Source organism: Coturnix japonica, chromosome 2 (assembly GCF_054131305.1).
Source record: "Coturnix japonica strain WE chromosome 2, WE-NBRP24, whole genome shotgun sequence".
Lineage (NCBI taxonomy): Eukaryota > Metazoa > Chordata > Aves > Galliformes > Phasianidae > Coturnix > Coturnix japonica.
The window spans coordinates 68,193,280-68,205,704 of NC_140664.1; the positions used below are offsets into that span (position 1 = coordinate 68,193,280).

The 12,425-nt window shown below is 35.8% G+C and overlaps 1 protein-coding gene across 1 annotated transcript in view; it reads left to right on the top strand.

The window, feature by feature from the left end:
* DCDC2 (doublecortin domain containing 2) overlaps positions 1–12,425 on the top strand; it is a 44,310-nt gene that overhangs the window by 19,330 nt on the left and 12,555 nt on the right. The window contains 3 exon segments of the mRNA XM_032442511.2: positions 3,219–3,362; positions 4,394–4,442; positions 5,679–5,865. Of these exon segments, the coding sequence (XP_032298402.2) occupies positions 3,219–3,362; positions 4,394–4,442; positions 5,679–5,865 (380 nt within the window).

Below are 12,425 nucleotides of genomic sequence, written 5' to 3' on the forward strand. Positions count from 1 at the left end.
GATTTCAATCACATTAAGGCCTTGAAATGTAAAATAAGCTCTTTAAAATAATATCTGGTTGTAGCCCCAGGTTTTAGAGCAAAATTATATGTGGTCTCCATGATAAACTTCACTGCGTAAGCAGGCTGCCAAAGATGTGTAGTGGTAAAAGACTGTCGTTCCAGTGTTACCTCATGCAGAGCACATTACAGAAGTCCATTCTTCAGATAGGAAAGGGTTGGAAAATCTTTCTTCATGGCTTCTGCAATCTCTGAGGCTAAGCTTGCAAAATCTTTCTCAAATCAGTGAAACTGCAATGATCTGTCTCAGTTCCTGTGATTACCTTTCCAGAGGTGGTACAGACCATAAAAGATGAAGATTGTGCTGTCTTTTGAGTATTAGCTCTCATCAGTTTTTTTCCCTCAGTCCTGCATTTCTTTTGTTGTCTGGCTTTTTACCACCATTACGTCCTTCAAAGTAAACCCAAACTCATTTTGCAGCTTTCTGGATCTGATTATCAGCTATCATAACCCTAAAATGAATGTAGTAACAGCTGTTCACAAAATCTTTTTTTTTTTTTTTTCCTACTTCTAGGCTGATTAAGGATTTAAAAACCTGTTGTCTTTTTTTCCTTGTTTCTTCCTATCTCTCCTTGATGAATCTGAATGATATAAAGGAAAACATATATAGTTATGCGTGTACTTAAAATTGCTTTTGAGAAATATTCTGTTCAGTATTCTTTTCAGTATTCTGTTGTAATATTTTGAAAACAAGATAATGCACACAGTGCTTTGAATTATTAAATGTTTTCCTTTTTCTGGTCTTCTTTTAATCCAGTTTTCACTGTCTTTTTCTTAAAATGTTAAGAATGCATATTGAATATACTGGTAGAGTGATTATTATTCTTTAATAAGTTATACCTTAATTACTAGGAATTGCCAAAAGCATATTACTGTTAGGAGAGGTCCTATAAGACCATTAATTCCAGGAAGGCTAACTGGAGTTATGAGAACCTGCATTATGTGTATGTCAGTTTTTCTTCCTTGTCATTAAATGCCTTTGAAAGCTGCCAAGACTTTTGTAGTTTCACATGTGGCTTTTGAAAACAATAATTGATCATGAACGTAAGAACAGAATTATAAGTAAGAAATATGAGAGAGTAGACAAGGAGAAAGTAGTCTTTCTACTTACCAGTTGTGCTTGGGGGTGGGATACAGCAAACTGATCATCAAGGATTTGGTGGGCAGGCAGGTGTTTGAAAATAATAGCTCTTCAATTTGCTGTCCACTTTGTCAGCATATGTTTGCTTTGTTTTGACTGCCACTTTTTGGCTGGGACTCAGGAAGGAAAATGGGAGTTCACCATGATCTTACAGGGCAAGCCTTTGATTATCACCCAGTGTGAGTGAGCAGAAATGAGTGCAAGAACGTTTCCTGCATAATATTGTCTAGAGGAGTATAGGAGAACCCAGGATTTTTTTAAATGGTTTGGATTTGTTGAGTGGGTAACAAGCTGCATAAGTAGTGCCACAGACATTTTGTGCGTGATGCTGGTTATGCCAGTAGTTACGTATATATTTCCCCTTTGAAAAAATGCATTTTTAGTTCCCCTTTCTTCTTCACTGACTGGTTTGGTTATATCGAAGATGGCCCCAGGGGGATCTTATGAATATGTGTAAATATTTTATGGGAATGAGTAAAGAATTCAGAGTAAGACTCTTCTCAGTGGTGTCCAGTGACAGAACATGAGACAGTGTTCACAAACTGAAATACAGAAAATACCACTGAAATGCAAAAGAAAGAAAGTTTACTATATGAGTTATCAAGCACTGGAATAGGCTGCCTAGAAATCTCTGGGGTGTCAATCCTTGAAATTTTTCAAAATAGAGCTAGATGCAGCCCTGAACAACCTTCTGGATTTTTTCCTGGTTTGTACAGGGTAGTTGTGCAAAACAGTCTACTGCAATTCTGTCCAGCCTCAGCTATTTTGTGGTTCTGTGACTGGTTATATATACATACATACATACATGTATACATATATATATATATTCAAGGTTGTGCCCCTGCTTTTATGAACTTTAGAGGCATTTTTTTTTTCTCATTTAAATCCAATATATATATGTATATTTCACTTTATGAGCCAGGGATGTTCTCAAGGCAGGCTGTTGGTAATCTTCCTAGAAGGTACATTGCATAGGTGCATGTATCATTTTATGTCTCCTTACACTGTTGATATTTGTGAATAACATAAAGTAGTTCCTGTGGAAGAAGACTTAGAGAAAGCAATTTAAGATGGCCATTCAGCATTCCTTAATTTAAAAACTGAAGTGCAGAAGTTTAACATTAAGTTTTAAATTGAATAATGCCAAGTTTTGCAATTTGCTTCACAGGGAAGAGCTTTCTTGTTGTAGAATATTTCCTCCTTCCTGATTGTATTGGTCTTCCTTAAATAAGGTGGTAGAGTTGACAATGAAGAGATTGGGATAGCATAGAAGTAGTGTGTTGTCATGCATGCTCATCCCAATCCTAAATCCTTAATGCATTTCTTCCTTCTTAGTAACGTGTATGAAAATAAATTATTAGGGTAAAAATCTACCTGTTGTAATAGATATACTAAATTATTTTATATTATAATAATATTATTATTATAATATTATTATATATTATATAATTATTATTATATATATAATATATATATATTATTATTATTATTATTATATATTATATATAATAATATTATTATAATATTATTATATTATTATAATATTATTTTTGTTGGTGCCTAGGATGTTATAATACATTTTTACATTACATTTCCTGCAGTTTTCTACCTTGTCTCTAAGGTAGAGCCAAGATTCAACACTTCGTTCTATGCTATATAATAATACAAGAATAAATCTATTGACTTTGTTAAGTGGAGTGGTCTTAGGTCTTTATCTGTGGGGTCATGAATGCACTGTTCTTCCCAGATTGCTAAGTGGTGCTCAGAGTACAAATAGGAGATGGAATCTGGTATGAGAGGGGTCAAGAACCCATAGAACAGATCCCACCCAAGATATCAAGGGGAAGGTGTTAAATACAGAATTAATATACTCTTCACATTTATTTAGAAATGGTGAGAAAATGTTATCTGTCATAATGCTTCATATTTCGTTAGTTTTAAGTGAGATTGTTCTGTCATTTATGTCATTTTGTAAAATGGTAATGTTTATTATATTAAGACTTTACCTGTTCTTTCAGACTTTACACTTTAGATGGAAAACATGTTCAGAATGGGTCAGACTTGGAGAAAGGGCAATTTTATGTTGCAGTGGGTAGAGAAAAGTTTAAGAAGCTACCATATGGCGAGCTGCTGTTCAGCAAATCTACAATGAGGCCACAGGGGTAAGTTCCGTATTTATATGCGTGTCAGTTCATTTACAAATTAGAAATGTGTAACTCCAAAAGCATTTATAAAAGATGGATGGATGGGTTTGTTTGATTGGATGCAAAATCTTATTGAAAACTAAGGAAGTAGAGGTAGAAATCTGTAATAGAAGAGAAAATGGAAATTCAAGGGATTATTTTGGCTCATAAATAAACCACTGATCATATTTCACAAAATTCTTATTAAGCAAAGGTTTATTTTGCTTTGGCTTATTTTTTTTTCTTAAATCACAAGTGAGATTATGAATTATGAGCTAAATGAGATTATGCGTAGCTGCATTTATCAGGGTCTACTTGCATGGTAATGCTTTATAGAATGCGTACTCCTTTAAGAGTGCTTAATGTTTGGGTCATTTTTGTAAACAAGCATTATCACATAATAGAACTCTAGACAGGGTCTCTGTAATAAGGAAATTTTAATATCTTTGGAATGTGAAGCTAATTTGGGAGTCATTGCAATTAAAGAAATGGAAGTAAATGGAGATTTGTCCCACAAATGAGTTTAGGGCATTTGTCCCACATTATGCATGTAAACTGCTGTATTTATTTATGTAAGTGAACAACGTGAATAACAAAGTATTTTGAGAAACAGAATTCAAAACAAATGAATTTAAGGACAGTGGAAAATGTTGCTTAAGATGTCTTGACCAATTGATGATGCAGAATTTTATTGAAATTGCTGGAATGTTTCATTATATTAGTTCTGATTGTCCTACATTAATACACTGACCACTGCCCTGGTGATTAGAAGTGGGCTCAACTGTGCATTGTGGTGAAATGTAATGCATTTTTTTGGACTAAGTTAGTGATTATGTGTTTAAATATAGTCTAGTGAGCAGAAATAAGTGATTCTTAGCAAAATTCTGCGATCAGTAGATGGAACAGTTAACTCTGTTGCTATAGTTGTCTTGGTGTTACTTAGTGATAGACTGATAGTATCTATGAAAGAGATAGTGCACAGAACTCTAAGGCATGTTTTATTTTTGCAGTTCTAAAGTACTACCTCCGATTGCAGGGTCTCGAAAATCTAAAGGCAGTGTAAGTATCAAATGCCACAATGGAGTTTGTTTCTAATATTGCTTCATTCCAGCAGATGAAAACTCCTTGTCCTCTGAGTTTAATTAAATCCATAGAGAAAAATCCACAGCCACCTGCTGGTATGCTTACTAATGCTTGATGAATCTGTTTTGCAGTGGTGATTAGATATAAAACTCCAAGAAATATTCTTTCAGAAATGGGTGCCTTATTAAAAAAAAATTCTTCCCTAGCAAAGAACAGCTGCTGTGTTGTGGTCTTTTCCATAATACTTTTCAACTATCTTTATGTATTTGTTTGTTTATTCAAATTATGCTCCTAAAGGAAAAATACAGGGCTATTTACACAGCATATTGCAGGAAAAGGTGTTTCTGCATGCTGAGTCTGAATAAGGCCCTAAAACAGTTTCCTGCCTAATGTGTTTTGTCCCTAGCTAACCATTACAATACAGAGGTTAAGCATCCACTGCTTTGTGTATGGAGCTATTTACATGTGTAAAAATGAGCATAATTAGTGCCAAATTAGAATATGTTTGTGTGCACCAATTATGCACAAGTGAAATTTACTGTATAAGACAGCAGAGTGTCATACTTGCAGTCTGACATTCTGATTGTGTTAGTCGATCATATCTACTCACTGTTCCCAAATAAAAACAAAACCAAACCTCTGGAACATCTAAACAAAATTAGGAATAAAATATACAAGTCTCACATTCTCTTGAAATGCAGCATAAAGAATACAGTTTCAAAGTCATGTTTGTTATTGAATGAATGAACTTTGCAATTCTAACATTTTTAGAAGAGATATTTATTAACTCTTATCTTCTAATGCCTAAAATCATATAGAAAAAAATAGCTCTAATCACTGTTGTTCAGTATGGACTGTAGTGATACACATATACATGAATGAAATACAGCTATTCATTATTTATATGCATGTATAAATTTGCCTAATTATTCTTTCCGTCAGATGAAACATTATTTCCTTGTAGTAATTGTTTTGTTTTCTTCTGCAAATTTCTGAGGAGCATTTAGTCAGTCAGATCATATAGCAAGTTGATAAGATAGTTACAGTTTTCCAGATTGTTTTAGATATTATTTAACTGTACTGAGTGTAAGTTAATACATTTCTTTAAAACCTGATACAATTCCATTGATATTAAAAATTTGGAATAATGCTGAAATTAAAAAGTAAACTTCATCATATTCATTAGTAATGATCATGATCACTTTCTTTCAGGGAAATGATCGGCAGTCTAAATCTACTATTGGATCCAGTGATCCTGGGGAGAATAGTTCCTCACCTCAGCCTCCAAAAGAGGTCAAAAAATACCATAATCCAGAGGATTCTAGGTCCAGAAGGCACAGTTCTAACAAAACTGTGAAAGAAAAACAAACAGCTTCCACAGGATTCCTGCAAGATAATGGTCAGTACTGAGATAAACTCGGTAGTAGCATAGTGACTTTTTATCTTCTGCTAAGCCAGTGAAACACAGAACTAGTCTAGTACTTGAACTGTCACTTTGGCTGATTTAATTTACTGAAGTTATTTTTGCTTAGAAAATGTACCTATGCAAGGTGTTAAATTCCACTTACGCATAGCAGACTTAGTATGATATTTGGTATGCATTGCAAATGCTGTTGTCGTGTGCCTTTTATTTCCCACCACCACCTGTTGGGTTTTTTTGTGTGTTTTTTGTTTTTTTTTTTAAGGTTTAGAAGGCTGTTCTGTTGCTACAAATATTGCTGATGTACTGGGAATGCTATTCCTTCTCAATAGTACAAGTTCTGAAAGTCATTAATACTGCTAATTAATATCTTTAAGTAGAATTTAATTATACTTTTCATAGCATTTGACACTGCTTCTACCTGCTGTTTGTATTCTTAATTAAGTGTGCAATAATAACCTGTGGTTTGAAATTTCAATATACATCATCCAACACAGCATTTATGTCTGCATTTGCCTAGAATCATGAGTTGTAAATTTGCTGTCTTGGTCAAATTTTGTGAATTTGAGTTTGAAAAGAACAGTGCAATATAATCTTTCACATTATAAGAGGTTTTTTTTTTCAGAGTAAGCTTGTTGAATTGTCATTTTGTTCAGTCTTGAGTCAAATTTCATTTTCTCCTGCTGTTGGTAAGTGGATATAATTTTAGCCAACTGTTTTTCAGTAGTTTTTTTCTTATTGAAGAATGATGACCACATTAGTAGGAAAGTGACTAGAAATGTTCATCCTTTCTAACAGCTGAATGGTTTCTTTTCCTTGAAATTATCATGATATAGCCTCAGTTTTACAGATTTGTTGATGCATGCTAGAAACATTTAAGGGAGTGACTCTGATCTGGCCTTTCAGAGAGTGCTCTCAGCTTGATAGTTTTGGGTGCTGAGGGTTGGGCCATTGTATTTAATGTTTGTCTACTCCAGATATCTTTGATTATTTATATGTTTTTGTTTACAAATAAATAGATGCAGTGACTTAGGCTGGGAAATGCTGGTACAGAATTCGTCATACAAAGCTCAAAATCCCTATGTCTAGATCTAGTCTACTGTTCAGAGCATTGAACTGCTCTAAGTAGAGACTTAACGTATAAACACAGAAGGCTGAGTTTGGCAGGGTCCTTTGGAAGCTATCTTGTCCAACCTCCTGCCCAGGAAGGGTCACCTAAAGCAAGTTGTGTGGTACCATGCCCAAGCAGCAAAGCCATCTAGACTATAGTTAGGCAGATCTCACTCAAACCTCGTACATTAAGAGCAGCCAAAGGAGGTAAATTTTTCTGATAAGTGTAGTGCCATTATTTGTTGTTTTTTCCATATATTTTTTTTTCCATCCTGAGGATTTTTGTAAAGAAAGACTCAGCAGATGTTTTCTGGAAAAAAGGAGATCCCTCTTGCTGAGGCAAGAGAGATACCTGTATTTTGTGGACCTTATATTCAGTAAGAAGGTTTCAGATTACTACTTCTGTTTTCCCTATGGTGGACAGAGTACTAGAAGAAATAATAGGTTTCTCTGTCCTTGTAGCAGGCAGTGACTGAGGAACAAGTTATACTTTGGTAGATAGCAAATTTAGCGAGTTATTTTTCTCTCCATATTTAATTCTACCACTTCTCTTGCTCCAGACAGAAACATCTGGAGATCCTCTGAGTTTATTAAAGAAGTGATTGCTTGCTGTTTCCACTTTAGATTGTGAGTCTTCTGTAACTAAAAGCTTATAAAGGCAGCCAATTCTCTAGTTTGAGCTGAAGAATGTGTTGAGAGAAGTTTTCATTTTTCTCTGTTCTCTCATGTTTATCCTTTTTGCATGGAGACCTGCTAGTAAATGTGGGAATGTAAAATTTGATGTGTGTACTGTTCAGGTCTGGACCTAACTGGTCATGCAGGCAGTTACTGAGGAAGATGATGCCTTAAGTTTGAATTCAGACAATATGGAATGAGAAATCCAGAGCCTTGCAGTGAGTTTCTGATGGAGTGCAATCCCCGCTGTCAGATGATTTCTGTTGATGAGGAGATGCATGCTAAGCCAGTAAGAATTATTTTCCTTTTGAAGCACAAAACCCAAAGCATTTAGTCCTATAAATCTTCAGGTGAATCACTGTGAGTGCTGCAAACTTGTGAACTTTTACAGACTTTATCTTTCTCTAATTAAATTCCCCAGAATTCATTCAGCCAGTCAAGTGGAAAACATTCCAGGAAGCAAATGCCTGAAGATTCTTATCAAATGGCTCATGTCTTAAAGTGATTTTCAGCTCTGTTTGTGTTTTAAGAAGTACATCCTCATTATTTAATTCTTCTAGTTCAGCTTGAATGTATTTATTTGCCCCATGTTTCTTTTGACCCACTGAAGTGAGGGATGCATTTTGGCACTTAAAGAGAAGCAGATGGGATCCTCTGGAAGAGAATGGTGTTTGAGATACGCTGTTGGAGCTGAGGCTGAGCATTACTAAGGAAGAGTGCTTGCAGCTGCTACTATTTCTACTGAAGTGAGCAGACAAGATAGCAGTGTCAAGTTGTATGCTTTTTCATTATCACTCTGTTAACCCAGCCAAACCTGAAAGCATGACACTAGGTGCAATTTCTTTCTGTTGTGTTTTGAAGCATTGTCGATTGCATAACTTACCTGGTGGCAAAATCTAAAAAGAAATGAATGAGGAATGTAATAGGCAGCATTCTTGAGATGACCACACACAAAAACTTTTTTATTTGCTGATGTTGTGAAAAAAGGCACAAAAATAAAGAAAACTATTTTGTAGTGATAATAGGTTATGTACTAGAAATAAAACTAATCAATTTCTTCATTAACATTAAGCAATAAAATGCACCTATAAGATTGTTAGAGCTTCCTAACACTAATTACTTTGAAATCAAGTACTTTAATGTGTATAGAGCACATTCCCATGAAATCCAATAACATCATTCAGAAAGATAGGAAATATCTATGTTTATAGCTACAATTATCAACATCCTTCTCTTTAAGAATCTCTGGATATAGCATTTCATTTCTAAACAATAATAGAATGAGAATTTTACAAATTAGATCTATTCTTGAGTGTAGATCGTGAGTTCTCAAATAATAACTTTCTTAGGCTGTATGCATGCAGAGATACTTTTTTCTTCTTACTGTTGAATCCTAGGAATCCAAAAGAGGAGTCAATCCATTATTGTACTATTATCAATACTCCTCTCCCTTCTTCTCCCTTCTTCTTCCCTCCCCTTCCCTCCCCTCCCCTCCTCTTCTCTCTTTTTATTTTTTTCCCCCTCCTAAATCTTCCCTTGCTAGCATTGCCATCACAGTGTCAGGTAGGATACTTGTGTAGATGAACCACAGATCTGATCTGATACAATAATTTCTACAGTGTTAGTCTCCTAGACTTTTCTTATTAGAAAATCAGATTTTCCCTTTAAATAAATATCAGCAGATGCTTAAAATTGGATAAAAGGGATCATGTCTGAAGCATTCTTTTATATTTTTGTAAGTAAAACATGACAGTTTGCACAGGACACAGATGGATGTGGGTTGTCTTTTTCCTTTCCTTTCAATCCTTCAAGCTCTCTGTAGTGAAGCTTTTAGTGTCTGCTGTAAAATAACTTTATTTCCATATGAATGCACTGGCAGTCTGGTTTCCCCCGGAAAAGAATTCTTATTGTCTGTTTAGACTTTTCATCTTATTTTATGCTTACAATAACTTGTTCATGTTATTACAAAGGATAAAATCATAGGAAATTATTTTCAGGAAGTTCTGGTAATAATTTAAGATAACTTAAAGTGTACTATGTGTTTAGTAATGAAAATGCTGGTAAATTGAAGACACTCTTTCTTACCCTCCTTCTGGATTTCCTGGAACCTGGACATTAACTCTGACTGCTCCATTGTAATGTTTACTAAGTCAAAGATTTGAACTTCCAGAGTCAGGCCAGAGAAGAAACATAGAATTGATAAGTTTGGAAAGAACCACTAAGATCATGTAGTCCAACCATCACCATCACCATTACGCCCACTAAACCATGTCACTCAGTGCGACATCCACTGTTTTTTGAAAACCTCCAGATATGGTGACCACACCACCTCTCTGGGCAGCCTGTTCCAATACCTCTCCACTCTTTCTGAGAATAATTTTTTTCCTAATATCCAACTAAACCTCTCCTGATGCAACTTGAAGTCAGTACCTCTTGTCCCAGCTATTTACCTGGGAAAACAGTCTGACTCCCCACATCACTTCAAGATGTCTTGTGGCACCCATGACAGCTTTTGTGATTGAACTGTTGCCACTCCTTCTCTATTTATCAGGATGACTTCTGCAGCATTCTCCATCTACCTTGGTTTGTTCCCTTCCCTTCCCCTCTTGCTCCTTGGCACCTTTCATTGTTCTTCCATCTAGACTTTCCATTCTTTTCCAGTTTTCTTCTGACACTTTTTCTTCTCTCTTGGGTCTATGTGGCCCTTCCTTCATTTTGTCTGACTTGTTTGTTTTCTTTCCATCTTGTTTCTTAGTCTTTCCCCTAGTAGTCCTTTCTGTCACACACTGCTTCACCAGGATGCTGGAGACGAGTTCAACTCTCATTTCTGTCCCAGCTTTTCTGTTTGAATTTGGACAGTTTTTGGGGCCTAGACACATTTTGCTGTCATTGCGGAGCAAGGAGGACAGAGATGTGTAACTGTAGCTTGTTCAGCCTTCTTAAGTGGATACTACCACCTCTGAAATTCCATTTGTAGGTGCTGAGAGTATGTCACCAAGCTGCTGTAGAAATGCTTATATTGCCAAGGCTCTAGTGGAACTGCTGAATTGGGGATGAAAAGAAAGACAGAACCTCTTCTAGTTTACCTATCTGGTTATCACAAGTCTTCTTTCTTTAATCAGACTAGGAGCAAAGTAGGACATGCTGTTTTTTTGGCTTTTTTTTCCTCCTTTTTTTACTCAACACTATGTAGCTTTGCAATAGGTAGTGACATGTGCTGTGATTTTGAAGACTTGTCTTTCCAAGCAGCTGCATCAGCTGTATGCCAGATTTCTCTATAAAGTAACTTCCTTCTATAAAGTAACTTCCTAGATCTGATCATTGTTGCTTTGCTGTCAACGCACATAATAACTGTCCTGAGGAAAGAAAGGTCGTCCTGTTTCTTATTTGCAGAGATTTTATAGGATCTAAAGGCTGATTACTTGCACAACGGGAGATAAAATTGCAGTCCCTAATAAGAAGTGAGAACCCTTGTTGATGTTACTGCGCATTGATGAATCACAGTTGCCAGAATGTGCTAACACCAGTGGGGAATGGAGGTGATGGCAAACCTTGTTTGCCCCTTTCTCTGAGCACATGGTGTTTCTTAGAGTTTGCTTTTAGAAAGGTGAATGCATTGAAAAACATCAAGTGGGTAAGTAGTTCTAGACAATAGGTAAGCCATGTTGCTTAACTCACTGAAGGGTAGAATATAAGTTTACTGATGCACTGCTTGGAGTGACTGGAATAGGATAGACATTTCAGGGCTTTGCATTTTCTTTGTACCTTAGGAACTAGCTATACTCAGTAGAATTCTGACTTTAAGATTAGAGTCAAAATTCAAAAGGCTGGTGCTAAGAAGTACTTGCTTTGTCAATTTCAAAATGCAAAGGACCACAATGATGTGTCAGTTAAGTAAATGAATAAATTAGGTGCTTAGAAACAAAGAGAATAGATGAGGTTAACAATCAAAGTAGGGAGAAGGAAGAAAAAGCATTATATTATGACACACAGTTCCTTTATTTTCTGTATATGTATAAAGATGAATGAGTTGTTAAAGCTGTCTGTAGTGGAAATGCTAAGTCACAACCTGAAACAGTGATGGAGAACCTGATGGGAAGTCAGGGCCAACCCAGGGGAGCTCAGGTGCAGGCAGTGTACCTGAGAGAGTGGAAGGAGTGGAGCAAGGATCTACCCCTTCCTAGACCTCATTTAAGGGTTGGCAGTGGAGGCAAGGGTGTCTCTTGCTGGAGATCCTTGCATATATAAGGCCTTTTGAGGATAAACAGCTCTTTTCCTTCATTTAGAAGGCTGCTGCATTTGGACTCATTCTCATTGGCTGTACCTGAAGATTTTGCTATCTTGCTGTTATTGAGATGCTTTCCATCCCATTATAGCATTACACTATGGCAGCTTTTCCTTTTCTTTACTGTTCTCATGCTTCCTATCAGTAAATGGGACTGCATTTTGTGAAGTAAAATTCTAGGAGTACCTTTTGTAGTCTCTGTTGTGATGTTCAGATGCTGGCAATCTGTAATAGCATGAAATCTCCTTAGAAATAGGGTATTTCCTTAGAAATAGAGTATTTTCTTTGAAACTTCCTGCTGCAGTAGTATAAGCTGAAGAAAAATAGTTTTTCATTGTTTCGCAAGTATCATGTGTATATTGCTTCCAGTTTCTTTTAAATTCTATTGTATCCATGACAGAAGTCACAGGCACACACATACAAGCCTGTCACCAGAATTACAGTATTTTGTTAGAGACAGTGATACTTC